Source organism: Myotis myotis, unplaced genomic scaffold, assembly GCF_014108235.1.
Source record: "Myotis myotis isolate mMyoMyo1 unplaced genomic scaffold, mMyoMyo1.p scaffold_m19_p_9, whole genome shotgun sequence".
Classification (NCBI taxonomy): domain Eukaryota; kingdom Metazoa; phylum Chordata; class Mammalia; order Chiroptera; family Vespertilionidae; genus Myotis; species Myotis myotis.
The window spans coordinates 50,409,361-50,426,866 of NW_023416401.1; the positions used below are offsets into that span (position 1 = coordinate 50,409,361).

General features: G+C 41.1%; 1 protein-coding gene across 10 annotated transcripts in view; it reads left to right on the forward strand.

Annotated features, from left to right (window-relative positions):
* The window catches only part of PIGN (phosphatidylinositol glycan anchor biosynthesis class N), a 78,288-nt gene extending 63,835 nt beyond the window's left edge, over positions 1-14,453 (forward strand). For 5 of the 10 annotated variants that reach the window (XM_036322120.1, XM_036322119.1, XM_036322123.1 and 2 more), the window contains 4 exons: positions 1,151-1,193; positions 2,314-2,382; positions 3,487-3,539; positions 14,144-14,453. In XM_036322120.1, coding sequence (XP_036178013.1) covers positions 1,151-1,193; positions 2,314-2,382; positions 3,487-3,539; positions 14,144-14,267 — 289 coding nt within the window. In that variant the 3' untranslated portion in view covers positions 14,268-14,453. The remainder of the gene's footprint in view (positions 1-1,150; positions 1,194-2,313; positions 2,383-3,486; positions 3,540-14,143) is intronic. The other 5 variants (XR_004969952.1, XM_036322124.1, XM_036322127.1 and 2 more) reach the window with 5 other exon arrangements.
* Positions 14,454-17,506: the final 3,053 nt, after the last annotated feature.

Here is a 17,506-nt window from a genome sequence, read left to right on the forward strand (position 1 = left end):
TTTGCATGTTCTTCTTGATGAGTTTAAGCTAGAACTGGGCTTAGCATATTATTATGCATGTGCCATAATAAAAAAAGAAACATATTTTTTCCACTGTTTAAAAATAGTAGAAATCTGGTTTCTAGTTTTATTTTGTATATTTTTGCAGGATATTTACATAAAGTTAATATTGAAAGCATTTAAACCTTGTCAATATCACATAAAAGATAGTTACTTAGATGGAATAAAAACTGGTAACTAATAGGTACTTTCTTGCATTTATTAATGGGTACATTTTTTAGAAGAGATTTTAATTAATGTTTAAATCAAAAGAGCTGGGGCATTATGGAGTGAGAAATAGAAGGCTCATCAAAATGAGTGTATGTATGCATATGTATATTTTTGTGTTTGTGTGTGTGTACACATGCACTCCTGTATACACATGTGTATTAACTCTATCCTGAGACCAATGCAGTGAAAAACTCAACACAAAGGGGAAAACTGAGGCAAAGGTGACAAAGTTGAGGCTTTATAAATGTCTTCTCTTTTGCCCTGGCTGGTGTGGCTCAATTGGTTGGAGCGCCGTCCTGTACACTTGAAAGGTTGTCGGTTCAATTCCCAATCAGGGCACATGCCCAAGTTGGGGGTTCATCCCTGGTTGGGGTGCATGTGGGAGGCAGCCAAATGATGTTCTGCTCTCACATCGATGTTTCTCTCCCTCTCCCACTCTCTCTAAAAATCAATAAAAATTTTTTTTAATAAAATAAATGATTCCACTTATACAGCATCTTGAAATGGCAAAGTTAAAGAAACAGGGAACACATTATTGGTTCCCAGGGGTTAGGGACTGGGCAGGGCTCTGTGAGAGGAGGATAGGTGTGGCTGTAAAAGAGGATCATGAGGGAAGTGTAGTGATGGAAGCATTCTGTATCTTGACAGTATCAATGTCAATCTCCTGGTTGTGATACTGTACTATGTTTTTGTAAAATGTTACCATTGGAGGAAACTGGGCAAAGGATACATAGGATTCTTCTAATATGAAAAGAGCTTTTGTCGAAAGTAATATTTTCAGAAGCAAAAATACAGAATATTGGGTTATTTGACTATTCTCACTTTTATTTTAATGTGCTTTAAAAATGTGCCTGTTATGTGTAATTTTTCTTTTTTTCAGTCTTTTTCTCATGGTTCTCGTCATATCAGACATTATGGCTTTGGTAAGACATTCTTGGATATTCAGTATAAATAAGATTGAGAAGTTAATTTAATCAAGATAAATATGAGTTCATTTCTGTACGTGTAATCTTTAGATACTAAGTTATAAGTGCTGGAATAATGTACAGATATAAATTTCTTTCTATATGACATACAGTAAGAGTACTCTTGTTAAAGTGTGAAAAGTCGTCTTGATTTATTTTTCTTGTGTTTTTTTGTTTTGTTTTGTTTTTTGTTTTTTTCGTTTTTTGAATCTCTCATGTTATACCTAGTCTTCTATGGTGCATTGTGTCTGAAAGAACTTCCATAGGAAGTTAACAGAAAAGCTAACTTTAGGTTTAGGCAATACATTATTTTTCTACTTGAAATGTCGATTATTTAACTATTTTCTCAGATTGAAAAAGAAAGGGAAAAGGAGGGAGAAGTGGAAGGAAAGAGTAAGTGGAGTTTTTCAAGTGGGAAGATGTTATCAAAATGGTAGCACTAATAAATGAATTCAGAGTGAGGAGCGTGTAGGTGGGCCTTTTGTACGTAGTGTGTTAACAAAAAGAACCTATTTTACCTGCAAGTTTAGGGGTTCCCAACCCAGGGTGTACCCTCAGGTTGGATGATTCACTAGATGGACTCACAGACTCACTGAAGACAGCTATATTCACAGCTATGATTTGTTGCCAGAAAGGATGCAGATTACAATCTGCCCAGAGAAGAGAGACAGAGGGCAGAGGCCAGGAGGGTCCAGGTGTCCAGGCACAGAGCTCTGTCATCCTCTCCCTGGAGAATCAGTACAGCACCCGTTTTTCAGCATCAGTGTGTGGCGGTACACAGAGCACTGCCAGCCATTGTCACCAGAGCCTTGTGTTCATGCTGTTTCCATGGCTGACCTTTCATCTCCATGACCGTTCAGTGACCAAGGGCCCAGGCATGACAGTCCAAGGGCCCAGAAATCACCTCTCAGGAGCTGGGCAAGAGACAGGCCTCTCTTTGGATATGGTTAAGTCTTTACTGTGCTAATCCTATGTAGAAGTGATTAGAGACAGCAATTGCAGTAACTTCTCACATTAGATTCCTAGTCATTTGATTTAGATGAGAGCATTTGTATGTTGTATTGAACTGGATTTTCAGTACAGGCATACCTCACAGATATTTCAGGCTCAGTTCCAGACCACCTCAATAAAGCAACATCACGATAAAGTAAGCCATAATCTTTTTGTTGGGGGAGACTCTCTTGTCTTTAATTTATTTTTAAAAGGCACACACACACACACACACACATTATCTGTGAAGCACAATAAAGCGAAGTAAAATAAATGAGGTATGCCTCTATCTGTCTGAAATTGACCACACATAACATTAGAGTAAATCAGCTTTCAGTTTTATTCACAAAGTGGCAATAGGCAAGACATATTAACAGAAGGGAATTTAAATTCTCTGATTTCAAATTTTATATAAAGAGTCAAATTGTTTAATTTAACTTAGAAAGTGATTTGTGTCTAGCTTCTGCTTACTCCATAGGCATCATCTCTCACCTGTCTCTCCTGTTTTCTCTACCCCAGCCACACCTTGGACCTGCCAAGCTCTACCTGGACTGTTGACAGTTATATAGTTTACTCCCTCTGTCAGAAACATATTTCTCACATCTCCCCAATCTCATCTTTCATCTGACGCTTACTTTCACTTAGATTTTTAGACTTTTTAATGAGCTGCTTTTCCTTATATTCCAGGCAGGGTGTGTTCCTCTTCTTCTGTGCCCCTTAATGGCCTGAGTTTTCTAGTGATCACACTCATATCTCTCTCTCTCTCTCTCTCTCTCTCTCTCTCTCTCTCTCTCTCTCTCTCTCTCTCTCTCACACACACACACACACACACACACACACACACACACACACACACACACACACACTTCCAGGACCTAACACAGTGACTAGCACATAGTGGGTGGTCAGTGAATATTGGTTGGTGGATGGATGATATGATGATATGGCTTCTTTTCACTGAGGTCCTTGGTATTATTAATGCCTTCTATAAAAGTTGATTTTCTTTATTTCTAGTTATTAACAAAATTCACTTTTGCATTCATTTGATTGAATGGGAATGCTATTTCTGGCTCTTAGACGATTGCACGTTTTAGTCAAAGCAAAAATTTAAATAAGAGACAAATTCTTATTGATTCCAGTCATATAGTGGTTCTTAGGCGTCAGAAATCTGAAACACATAATCCTAAAACAACATTGTTTTTCCAACTAAATCTAAACAGCCTTTGTTTTTCATGGAACCATCTTTTGTTTTATTTTACAGCATTTTTTCTTCTTGGTCAAGGATTATGGCAGCTGGCTTGATATTGGAACAAGGTATAGTATATATTCACACAGAAATTCTTAACAGTCCAGTGGAAAAAGTAAATTGATATCTTAGTATGTATGGAAGATGCCAAATTGATTTTTGAGGTAAGCATAGCAAGTAACAGTTATTTTAAGCCTCAGGAAGTGAGACCTATCTCTCAAATTCTTGGCACTAACATATTCGCAAATGTTTTCCTGGGATGACATGTGATCAGCTGTTAAGTGTGGAGAGAAGGACAGGACAGCAGGAAGGTGCAGGGACACAGCCTGAATCTGGGAGTTCAGAGATCACTCCAAAATCTGTGTTCTCATCATCATTCCATCTCTCTTTAGAAAAATTAAACTGTTCAGTTGACAGTGTGAAATTTATTTGGCAGTTTTAATTGGAGGATGGGTTATTTTGCTACAAATTGGTATAATAATTAGTATTAAAAAGTCATTTATTGCCCACAGTGTATTTTGAGTTGTAGGTATATTATTTCATTAATTCTCATGACAGTAATGCAAAGAAAATATAATTATTTCCATTTTACGGAGGATGAAACTGGCTCTAAAAGATTAGGATTACACAATAATGTGACATAACTGTTTTATTCTTTTGCATTGTATATGCATTTAATATATAGATCATCTATAATAATAAAAGCATAATATGCTAATTAGACAGATGTCCTTCCAGACGACCTTCTGGACGAAGTCAGGACTGCGAGGGAAGCCTGGGTCCCGGGTGCCAGAGGGAAGCTGGTGCCGCAGCTGGGGGAAGGAAGGGCCTACTGTTGCACGAATTTCATGCATCAGGCCTCTAGTTTCTTCAGAAAAAAACATCACATAGTGGATACTCACAATGTGTAAAGTATTCTCAGGCATTGGCAAGGCCCCAAAAGTGAATGAAATTGCCAGCCTCGAGGCTTAGTGATGCCCTGTGGCTGGAGAGAGAGACTCACTCATCAGGATGTGGGGAATTTAAGCACTGAGTGGAGGGACCTAATGTATAACTTGTGAGGGTGAGTGTCATTCCAGCCGGGAAGCATCTGACTGACACCTGGCCCTGCATTTAGGGAGATTGTGGTCTAGCACAGACTCCGGAGCATGATAATTACAATGCAAGCAGCACCGGATAAAGGCTATGTGAATACTGAAGGGAGGCCAAGGACACTTCAGGCTTCAGTGACTGAAAAAGCTGTGCAACGTCTGCATTTAAGCTGGGCCTTCAGTGGAGGATATAATTTCAATTAGTGGACTCAGAGGTTTGCAAAGAGTATTTTAGACAGACAGAATGGATATGGGCAAAGCTATTGAGGTGAAAAAGCCCAATGCATGTGTTTGTGAAGTGGGATAAATTACTTGGATTTCAGAAACCATACGTTTCCTAGAAATTTCTAGAAAGCATCCTTTGAGACCCTTAAATTGGACTCCCTTGCATACAAAGCAACAGTGTACATTCTACTGGCCTATAAGTGAGGAGCCATATTTTTTGGTTCTACTTGAACTTTGGTATTTTGGATGTTACTTTCATGAGTGAATCATTGCCTGGGAGTTAGGAATCTTGACCGCCTTTGTTAAACAAGTTTACTCCAGGGTGAGGTGGGGGAGGGAGGGAAGGGACTGTGTCTGGAAGTGGAGGCACTGGCTGAGTTAGCTCTGCCAGGGTCATTACAGCGTTGTCCTATGGGTGCCTGGTGTCACAGCCTTAACAGCCAGTCTTCAGTTCTCTTTCCATTCCCTGGAAGTCACTCTGTACTGCCAGACATAGACATGGCTTTTTCCTGCTTCCTGCAGTTTCACCTCCTATGCTGGGAGGCCCTTCACTAACTTTCACTCTCATTTTCCTAGATAGATATTTTTTTCTTTTTAAAAAATTATGGTGATGTTTGTGTCAAATAAACTCACAAAAATTCTTTTTAAAAAAACACCAAAAAAGTATTCTATATAATAAAAGTATAATATGCAAATCAGCAGAATAACTGGTTGGCGGGGGGTGGGGCCAGTGAGCAGGCAGCGCCAAGACCAGGCAAGGTGCATGCCAGCGGGCAGAGGGAGGGGATGGCAATGGGGGGGGTGACCAGCAGTGGCAGAGGGGTGATGGGGGGGCGGGGCCGGCCGCTCACCAGCGCTGTCCCCTGATCAGTCCGCCCGGTCACCTCCTGCAGAGGGAGGCCAGAATGCAGCTTAGGCCTACTCGGGGACTGGGTCTAAGCCATCAGTTGGACATCCCCTGAGGGCTTCCGGGCTGCGAGAGGCACAGGCAGGGTGAGGAACCCCTCCCCCGAGTGCACGAGTTTTTGTGCACCAGGCCTCTAGTGATTATATATATATCATAAGATTTACTGTCTTAACCATTTTTAAGTGTGTATTTCAGTATTAAGTATACTCACATTGTGTATCCAACCTCTAGAACTTTTTTATCTTGCAAAACTAAAATTCCTTATTTGCCCCTACTGCAGCCCCAGGCAACCACCATTCTCTTTTCTGTCTGTATGAATTATGCTATTCTAGGTACCTTATCTAAGTGGAATTACACAATATCTGTCCTTGTGTCACTGGCTACTTTCACTTAGCATAATGTTCTCAAGGTTCAGCCATGTTGTAGCATGTGTCAGGATTTCTTTCTTTTTGAATCCTGGATAACATTCCATTGTATGTATATACTAGGGATCCAGTGCACGAATTTGTGCACCTTGAAAGGAGCTGTGGGCTGCAAGGCTGTGATGGACACAGGGGTGGGTCTGGGCCCATTCTCTGTGCCCCCGATCGGCCCCTCCCGCTGCGGCCCCCAGTCCCCTGTCTGCTGACAGCCCTGCTCCTGCTGTTGCGCTCCCACGTGCTGACAGTGCCAGCCCCGCTCGCACCCGCTGATGGTGCCGAGCAATTGGGGCCAGTGCTAGCAGCGGGTGTAAGCAGGGCTGACACCATCAGTGGGTGCAAGCGGGAGGGGCTGCCCCGAATGCCCCTCAGGAGCAGGGGGAGGTGGAGAAGCCTTCAGGAGCAATTGGGGCCTGCAGCTGCCGCTTGCACCAGCTGAGGTGCTGAGTGATCAGGACTGGTGCTGGGCACCGGCAGAGAGAGGGATTGGTAGCTCCAGTACCAGCTGCGAGTGCGAGTAGGGTTGGCGCTGGCAGTGGGTGCAAGCGGCTGCACCGGCAGCGGGTGCAAATGGGGCTGTTGCTGGCAGCAGGTGTGAGAGGTGGCTGCCAGCCCCAATCACTCCTCAAGAGCTGGGGGAGGTGGAGAAGCCCTGAGGGGCCATCGTGGCCAGCAGCCGGTGCTTGCACCCACTGATGGCACCAAGTGATTGGGGCTGGCGCCAGGCACCGGCAGTGGGTGCAAGCGGCGACTCCGGCGCCAGTAGCGGGTGTGAGCGGAGCCGGGGTCGGCGCTGGCAGCAGGTGTGAGTGCTGGGCGGGACTGAGGTGCGTAGGAGCAAAGAATTTTCAGTAACCACCAGAGGCATACTCCGATGAGAGCGACCGGTGCCCCGCCTTGGTCTGGCACCCCCACTCACCTGCTCCACCATCCTGCTGCAGCCAACGCCCGCCATGTTCTGCACACGCCCCCTGGTGGTCAGTGCACGTCATAGCAACCGGTTCTGTTGTTCCAGTGTTTGGTCTATTTGCATATTAGGGTTTAATATATATAGATCATTTTGTTTATCTTTTCATTTATCAGCGGATACTTAGGTTGCTTCCACCCGTTGGTTATTGTGAATAATGCTGCAGTGAACATGGGTGTGCATTACCTATTTGAGTCCCTACTTTCAGTTCTATCAGATATATGTACCCAGAAGTAGGATTGCTGGATCATATTATAGTTGTAGTCTTAATTTTTTGAGAAACCGCCATAATATTTTCCATAGGAGTCATACCATTTTACATTCCTACCAACAGTACACAGAGTTCCAATTTCTCCACATCCTCGCCAAACCTTTTCTGCTTCCATTTTTGTTTTATTTTGATATAGTCATCCTGATGGGTGAGAGGTGTAGCTCATTGTAGTTTTGATTTGCATTTCCCTAGTAATTTAACTTGTTGAACATTTTTCATATACTTGTTGGCCATTTGTATGTCTTCTTTGGGGAAATACCTATTCAACTTCTTTGCCCATTTTTAAGTGGGTTTTGGCTTTTTATTGTTTAGCTGTAGGAGTTCTTTATATACTAGTTTTCTGTATATTAACTCCTTATCAGATATATGATTTACAAATATTTTCTCCTATTCTGTAGGTTGCCTTTTTCCTCTGTTAATTGTGTCCTTTGATGCACAGGAGTTTTTAATTTTGAGGTAGTTCAGTTTAGCTATTTTTAAAAAAATATATATTTTATTGATTTTTTACAGAGAAGAAGGGAGAGGGGTAGAGAGTTAGAAACATCGATGAGAGAGAAACATCTATCAGCTGCTTCCTGCACACCCCCTACTGGGGATGTGCCCACAACCAAGATACATGCCCTTGACCAGAATTGAACCTGGGACCCTTGAGTCCGCAGGCCAACGCTCTATCCACTGAGCCAAACCGGTTCGGCTATTTTTATATTTGTTACCTGTGTTTGCTTGATCATCTTTAACCAAGGCTTTGATCCATTGCAAAACTTGCACATAACATGTACTATGATGTTCTTCTTGGTACTTGTATGGTACCTCTGGCCCTATTCCTTGCACTCCTTTATACAACTATTGTGGGAATAAAGTGTTCATCAGAGAGGAAATAATAGCAAAAAGCAAGGCTGCGGAGGCATAAAACAAACCGTGAGCATCATTCAAACTGAGGGAAACAGCATGAGCATTAGCACCCGAAGGCTGAGAAAGCTGTGACGGCCCTCTCGGCAGTACGAGCCCCAAGAAAACGATGTGAACTCGTTTGTCAGTACTTTACTGAGTTATGACACATATTAAAATACTATGTAATTAATGCTTGACCGGGTAAGAACTGCTGTGGAAACATTTGTGGGTTTTTACTATGGGAGCTGACCTACACCTACTGTGACCCTGTGTCTGGGTTCACCTGGAACAGCCCTGGTTTATGCTTATTGTCCTAGTGTATTCATGACACAACATTAAAAATCCAAAGTGGATGGGAAGGTGATAAAGGCATAGCCGGTTAATGAGTTATGTGAAGCCTCAGTTTATTTCACTCTCAATGCTTCATCTTCACAGGTCTAAAGCCCATAAGTTATATGGGGTGCTTGCCCTGGGAGACTTCTCGAAGGCAGATTTAATAGAGGATTCCAGAGCTCAGTTCTGCTCACCAGGCTGAGGCATTGACTAGCCAGCACAAATTCCCCATGCACTTTCCTGGCCATTCCCGCTGAAATTTCTCCAGGCCCTGCTTTTGTCTTCCCTATTTCTTATTGTTCTGTCCCAAAGATGCCCCCTTAATGAAGGGAGGTGAATACAGAAGGCAGGATAGAAAGTGAAAGGGGTAAGGATGGGCAAACAAAATGAAGTCTGTGTTAGTGAAATGGACTTTCCAAAGGGATTGTCCCAGTTGATGCTGCAAGGTGAGGTTTTTGCTGCTGCTGCTGCTGCTGCTCTTGTCCGTAAGTTAGAATTCTAGAACTTTCCCTGTGTTTCCCATACAACAGACATAGCATATACTGCTGCAAGGAGTCATGTGGTACAGGTCTACGATTAAGAGTGTTTCATGCATCTTCGTAAGCATCTAAGTGCTAGGGAAAGGCTTTGCTAATGGGGGGAAATATGCTTTAAGACTCAAAATTGCAGCATTATATAATAGGGTTCACATTCAAAATTTCATTATTCTGCCTGGCCAGTGTGGTTCAGTGGTTGAGCATCGACCTATGAACCAGAAGGTCATGGTTTGATTCTCAGTCAGGCCTCATGCCCGGGTTGTGGGCTTGATCCCAGTCTGGGGCGTGCAGGAGGCAACCGTTCAACGTTCTCTCTCATCATTGATGTTTCTGTCTCTCCCTCTCCCTGCCTCTCTGAAATCAATAAAAAACATTTTTTTAAAAACTTCATTATTCTATTTTTCCTGCTCTTTATTTGTGAGAGTGTTGCTTTTAAGTTCTGGTTTTCTAATTATTCCTATGTGAATGTCTGTTTGAAAAGCTAAGATGCTTCTTGTCACATTACAGATATTATTAAGCTTATTGGGGTTCCCTTAGTGGGAACCAGGTAATCTGAACTGCACTCCTACATTGGCCTCCCTTTGCGACAGATTTTATTTCCCAGTTCCTTTGTATCAGTGATACTGTTTATAACGTCAGCCATTTCATGCCTATTATTCACAGCAGTGGAATATTGTCCTACTATCCTTACTAATGTATTGCTTTATAAATACAGAAATAGCGAGAGTGTGTCCCAGCATTTTGGAGAGGAATGGGAGCTAGCCACCCCCATTAACGTAGTTTCACTTGTATCGGGAATGTTTACAGTGTCAGTGTGGTGACCACAGCCAGTTTTCAAGTCGGTTTGAAAGATTCCTCAGCTATTAGTTTTGGGTTAATAAATAGTTTCTTTAAAAATAAAGGCCAGAGTACGAGGGCATGAGACAGTGTATCTGTTTATGGAGGTAGTCCAATAGGTTTCAAATGCATCTTCAGAGCAGATTTTACCAGAATGAAATTGAGGCTCTTGAAAGGGTGACTGCAGTCAATATGATCAACGGAAACAGGCTGTGAGTTCAGTGTCTGGGGAGAAGCTATGGTACCAGGGCTGCTGTTGACGGCCGTGTGAAAAATGTCCTGCCCGGCCATAAAACTGTGCTGGGCTATGACAGCTATAATTTTCTTCTTCTGATCTTTCACACTGTCTCTTCATTCATAGCAGGTCATAAACTTTACAGAGTATAACCTTTTATATGGTGCACTGAGAGAGGAAAAAATGCCTTTGAGGTAATTTTCATAAAACATTTAAGTTTATGTTCTAGCCGAAACCGGTTTGGCTCAGTGGATAGAGCGTCGGCCTGCGGACTGAAAGGTCCCAGGTTCGAATCTGGTCAAGGGCATGTGCCTGGATTGCGGGCATATCCCCAGTAGATGTGCAGAAGGCAGCTGATCGATGTTTCTCTCTCATCGATGTTTCTGACTCTATCCCTCTCCCTTCCTCTCTGTAGAAAATCAATAAAATATATTTAAAAAAACACACAAAACATTTAAGTTTATGTTCTAAATGTATTTGATAGGAAGTGAATTGTAGTTTCATTTGATAGTGGTGTTGATTTGGATTTTGTTTTCTACACTCACTATTGTTATACCTTATTAAAATACAAATGACAGCTAAAATATCTTTTCTCTTTAGATATAATGAAAATTTCTGACTGTACTCAATAATATGTTAAAATCATCCTAAATGTAATTACTGAGTACCATAAAATATCTCTACTCTTATAAATGAATACCAAGCTTTATTAAAATCAATAATTCTCAATCTTTTACTTACCCAGTACATCTGGCAGATATGACCTGCCTAGTACACTGACTGGGGAGAATACAGCCAACCTTTTATCACTGCTATACAAGTTGAAGAGGCCTGCCTGGTGATTCCATATGCCCTTCCGACTCACTCTCTCTACCATCACACATGTACACCTTGAAAATCACTGATTTAAATGATGTCAAAATAGTCACGGGGGGAGAGTGGGAACAGCGAACTCATTTCAAGTTGAAATTTGGTACTCATTTAACTCTCTGTGCTGAGATGACACAGACTTGATAGATGGGAAATATCAGGAGCTGAATGCCTTATGGCTCGATTGCATGAAGATAATGAGTTTTACAACTGTTCCCTGCCAATAACATTAGCTTAAATGAGCCAGGAGTCAGTCATTTCAGGCCATTGTAAGGAGATGAGTGATCTGATGAGAAAGTGGAACTTGGTTTATGGTCAAGGAATGGGTTTGCATTCTGCTAATGTAAGAAACATTCAGTCAAACCTGTGAAAAAAATTTTGTGAGTTTATTTGAGCTAAACTGTTGACAAATGCCAGGAAGCAGAATCTCAACGGATTGAGATAATGCTCTGGAAAATGGCAGTTTTACACCTTGTTTTATACATTACAATCAAAAGAGGAGATGTAAGTGGGCTACATGAAATCCCTTGGAGATAGATTAGGGAGAAAGCAAAGTAGGGGAAAGCACTGGGGTTGGATAAAAAGTAAAATGATAGACACATACTTCTTTTACTTAGGTTGGTGCAGGATAAAGTCAATAATTAGGTCAATAACAATGAGGGGATTTATGGGCTCCACAGAGGGTTGCCTGTGCTTTGAGGGGTCCAAAATAAAGAAAATTACTTTGACATCCCAACAATATGTTATCATAGATGCAAAAAGAGAATAGACAGGCTCAGTTAAGACCTTCGTCGGGGAAGATACCAGTCTAGGACATGACTACCCACCATAAACGGCTTTTTAGTTTAAAAAAAATTTCAAGCCATCCTTTGTGGTTACTTTAGGTCTCTGAGTTTGCAAGGCTGCCATGCAGGCCTTCCCTAAGCTAGTCAAGTTAGCATGTAGCCCCTTTTTGTTCACATGTTTATGATTTCTATTTTAGGGGAGTCTGATTTCAGTCCAGATTTAACCTGCTTGGATAATGTAAAACAAAAGAAGTTTCTCTGATTACAAATTACTTGCTTTTTTAAAAATATATTTTTTATTGATTTCAGAGAGGGAGAGAGAGATAGAAACATCAATGATGATAGAAAATCAGTGATTGGCTGCCTCCTGCACATCCCCTACTGAGAATCAAGCCTGCAACCTGGGCATGTGCCCTTGACTGGAATCGAACCTGGGACCTTTCATTCCACAGGCCAATGCTCTATCCATTGAGCCAAATGGGCTAAGGCACAAATTACTTGCTTTAATAGCTTATTTAATAAATAGTAATCAAAGGCCCACAATACCTTGAATTGGACCTCAGAGATGCAGTGTGGGAAGAAAGAAAGACCATCACCCAGTCTCTATGGCAGTCTAGGGCAGAGGTCACAAATCCAGTATCCTATCACGTGTTTATTTTACAGTAAAAACAGAAGTTTCAGAAATCCTACTTAATGTTAATATTTGTCTAGCAATTAAGGATCTGATTTTATTGTGTTTTTTTTAGGTCAGGAGCCTACCCTAGACCAGACCCCAGTTTCTAACAGAACTAGTTCTAATTTCTGTTTTTTAGTTAATCAACTCTTCCTTTCTACTGCAAGTTTATTTTATAAGATGAACCTAGAGAAATATTCCAAATGAGAATGTCCTAACCAGTGTCTTTCCAAAGGCAATCTCACCAAACTATAAAGCTTTCCAATCGTAGGTTCTTGCTTACAAGCTGTAACATCACCAAAAAATAAAAAAAATCTGCTCAGAGTAGGGAACCCTTCTGTCCTGGCCTTGGGGGGCCTTTCCTGTGGGCAACCACCTGACAGCATGCGAAGCTTTGCCTGGTTTGGCCGAGGTCAGCGATTGACATTTGGGGCGCTATCCACCTAGTGAAGTGGAGTTATCAAAAGGTGGGAGGGAGACCTGTCAGGCTCCTTTCCCTTTCCCCTTAATCTCCTTGTCCCTGAAAGTAATCGTCCTGTTTTACTCAACTGGGCCAAGACAAGTTCTCTGAGGCTAAACCTGGGAGCCAATCCTGGGAGGCGCTCCTATCACCAGCACCCGGAGGACCTGTTTGCTGGGGGTAGAGGCCAGGATAGGGGAGAAAGCATGGCCCCCCTCCATCAAGCCAGCCTCTTAGAGGCCTGCCCAAACATCTCCCTCCTGTTGAAGATGTGAAACGTGAATCTGTTATGAAGGTAGATAGTTAAATGCAAGTCTGGTAGGCTCTGTAAATAAATAACGTGCCAATCTGCACGCGTATCAGTGCGGGGGTGGGAGAGAGAGGGCTCTGCTGTATTGTATGTTTGTCAGATCTATATCCTAAATTTCTTGCCATACTTCTAAATTTATCATCAACCCATGTTCTGTGTAGGCAGTACAATTTCTGTGTTTAAAAGACAACTGAGAATTGACTGTTGCTGGTAGACAAGAAATGGGACTGAGTAATTTTAAGAGTATTCATTATTCTTTTTCTGAAAGTCAGGGAGACACTAGCTTTGATGCTGAGATTAATAAAGAGATGTGGGTTTTTGTTTTCTCCTTTGTTTAGATTCCTTGACTAAAACTTTCTCTTTACTGAATTTGAGTTTGGGTAACATTTTTCTTTCCTTGTGGCTGGTAGTTTTGTCAGAGTGCCTGTAACTTATGTCAGAGTGTAGACTGGCGTGCTCTGGAGTGTCAGGATACTTAACCAGGGACATGTTGGGGAGTTTGTGGATATTGTTCAGAAGATCCAAGAATTAGGGAACATTATCTTTATTTTTCTAAAAGCTAGATTTTGAAATTCAGTTTCTGAATTCAGTCTGAAATTCAGTCTGTGACAAAGACATAGACAGTCAATGTTAATACCAGTCAGACATTTTTATAACATGCTCCAGTTGTTGGAGACATCTCAAAATATTACTTATGTTCATCACCATTTCTATTACAGATTTGTTTCTTAACATTTTAATATCTGTTTCAAAGTCATTGGCATCCTTTGTAATTCTGTGTACACAATCATTACTTAGAAGAATCTTATGCTCTTCCTCATGTGTGTTCTCTCTGCCTGTGACACCTTTGTCTCTTCTGCAGCATCAGCCACTACGTGATTGTCATGTGCATGACCATCGTTCTGGTGTTTCTCAACGGCCTGGCCCAGCTGCTCACCACAAAGAAACTCAGACTGTGTGGCCAACCTAAAAGCCACCTCATATGATGTCACAGAAGCATCCTTCCGCATCTGGGTCCTGTTTCTCATTCTCCTTTGAAATTAAAAGCTTATCAAGGATTCAGAAGGAAGATGGGTTTTGATGTGTGGTACATTCTGCTTCTATAAAGAAAATTACATGTGGAATTCTGAACTTACAGGTTGTCTGGAATAAAGGAGCTTCCATTTTCTTTAGTTTCTGCATGTGTTAAATTTAAATAGTGATTATGTCTGTGGAAAGCCCGGTAAAGCATTCTCCAGGTTCATGTTTTCCCTTGAGCTGGCAGCTCTTCTTTCTGACGGTTCAGAGCACCTGTAACCATCTGGTCCCCAACCTTACGGCTCCCCGAATCAGCAGAGGAGAAGCGCTCCTGGGGGAGGCCTCCCCATCACTTCCAGAACCAGTGCAAGGGCTGAACCTGATCAAAATCTCCAGGTGGCACCATCAATATTTATCAAGTCTCAGAACTGGTTTTGCAGATAATTCAAACTACTAAACGGTAACACCAGGAAAACTATCAGGATGTGTTATTTAAATTTACTAAAGCTTCCCTTGAAAACAATGTTTGCAGGTGTTTGTAATTTTTCTTCAGAATGCAACAATATTATCTTAAGCATCTTAGTGCTGTTTCTAGGCTTTTCAAAGTCAGCCATCTAGATGCAGGTTTGACCTTCACTTTTTTCTTTTTTATTTCTGGATTCTCATGGAATTCCTGGAGATAGAAAAGTAGAAAATGCTTGGTGTTGATGTGTTATCCATCGGGGGGGGGAGGGGGTGCATAGAAGGATTTGTTTTTAATTATAGATTCAGTATTTGTTAACGCCATATCTTTTACCATGTATTGTTTCGACAAAATTCTTTAAATCCACGGTTAAACTTTCTGACAATATCATACGAATCAGAGTTAAAATTGCTTCTCTTTCTGTTTGTGACATTCTAACCCAAAGGCCTAAAGTCATCTAATTAAATTTAAATTTCTATTTGTAAACTAATTCTTATGGACAGAATATTTAGAAAGTAATTTTTATTTGGCTTTTTCATCAAGGGACCTTTGCATGCCACTATAGAGTTGGCCTTTTGTTCATGGTCTATCAGTAGATTTTGGCTAGTACTAAGTTTCACTGGTCTGAGTCCCATTTTTAAAAAATACTTGCTTTTGAATTAAGTTGTAGCATTTCTAACTCACATTAATGACGAGGCCCTCTGCAAATAAAGTTTTCAGATTGGCAGGCTTGTGAACGAACACAATTTAGAAGATTCAAAAATCAGTTTGGCAATATGGACTTTCTTAATTTCTGTTTATGATGAAGGATAATTATAATTTATTTATGATAGTACTTCATGGTATACCAGCAAACGCATTCCAGTATAAAAGAAAAGAAAGGTGTATTTTTGTCATTGTAAGACCTCATGCCTCGGTTTGCACTGTAAAATCTAGGGGGACCACTGAGGCTTGTCAGTGGCAGACAGTGACATTGGCAGAGAACCACCAACTTTCTCTTTGTCTCAAAGGATTTTTAATCAGTTTTTCCACAGCTCAGAGAAAATGGACTTTATAAACACTTAACTCTTTTTATATCATTTTTGCCTTTTCCTTTTTCCAGATTTTTAGAGGAATTAATGAATAATTTATTACAACATTGTAAAAAGTGCTCGGTGCTTTATCTTTATTTTGCTCTTCACAATATATCTTTGTCTTCATATTGTTTTGCGTCAGAGTGAGTTTACAAAGCAGGAGTCCACGCCTGCAGCCACAGGCTTGCCTTGCTGCACTGTCTGGACCCCTCAGAATCCCCGGCATCTGCCAGATGGGCCTTTTCTGTTGCTCAGCTTATCAAATATTTTAAAGTGTCTTGAAATGCTTATTTTTGTATTGAATAAAAGAAAAAATAAAGAAGAGATAAGTAAAATGTATTTCTGTTTAAGGCATTTACATTTTCATTTTGACTGTGAGTACCAGATTTCCAAATCAAGACTTACACATTCGCCGAATAACACTCTTTAAGTTAGGAATTGCTGTAAGAATTAAGTGGGTGTATCCAGTTAGGAAAATATTGAATCACAAAAAAGCCGTGCTGTGTCCCATGCACCGAGACACAATCTTGGAGGACACCCAAAGGACTTAGGAAGGTAACTGCAGCCTGTCCATAACTTACCAAGTAGACATAATAGAAAGGGTTCTCTGATCGAATACATTTGAGAAACACTGGGTCAGAGTTCAACAGGTGTCTTTATGGTAGTACTTAGGGATTTAACTTGGTATATGCATTGAGATAGCAGTATGCCAAAAATGCCCACTTGCTTGACCACAGACCCTACCTCAAAGTCTCCCTTCCAACTGGTAAACATTTCTGAAATGTCCCCATATACTGACTTTGCACTTAAATTCCCAGTTTGTCATACTGTTTTGAAAAAGGCTGTTGTGTGCTTAATTGAATCTTGTTTTCCTGAGAGCTAGAAAACTGTTTTTATTTTTACCCTTAATGTGGGAAAACTTTAAAATGTACTAGCAAGTTTCCCTGCCTCTCTCTAAATTATGGCTGTTCTCATCTGGTCATTCCTGTGAGAACCCTCAGTACATCCTCAGCAGCCCTGTTAGAATTTGTGCCAGGCATTGTTCTGCTTTATAAATATTAACCTAGCCCTAACTGGTTTGGCTCAGTGGATAGAGTGTCGGACTGTGGACTGAGGGGTCCCGGGTTCGATTCTAGTCAGGGGCATGTACCTTGGTTGCGGGCACATCCTCGGTGGGGAGTGTGCAGGAGACAGCTGAATCGATGTTTCTCTGTCATCGATGTTTCTAACTCTCTATCCCTCACTCTCCCTTCCTCTCTGTAAAATATCAATAAAATATATTTAAAATAATAATAATAATAAATAAATAAATATTAACCTATTTAATTCTTGTAACCTGTGAAGGAGATTATACCATTTTTCAGATGGGAAAACTGAAACACAGGATGATTATAAATAACTTGCCCAAGATTCCCACCACTAGTTAGGAGGCTTTCAAAAAACAACAACAACACATTAATAGTTTACTCCTAACATCCTATTCTGGAATCAGCACAAGAGCATTTGTGGGTTTTTGCTTCTGAAAATGTAGTCACTGTGCCTAAGCAGCTGATGTGAAAACTAGACTTCTCAGTTGTGTGCGGGTAACCAAGTATAAATGGTATAACTAGGAAATATACTTTTGAAGTTGCCTATGTGTATACAAATGGCATGGGGCACTCTGGCACCAAAT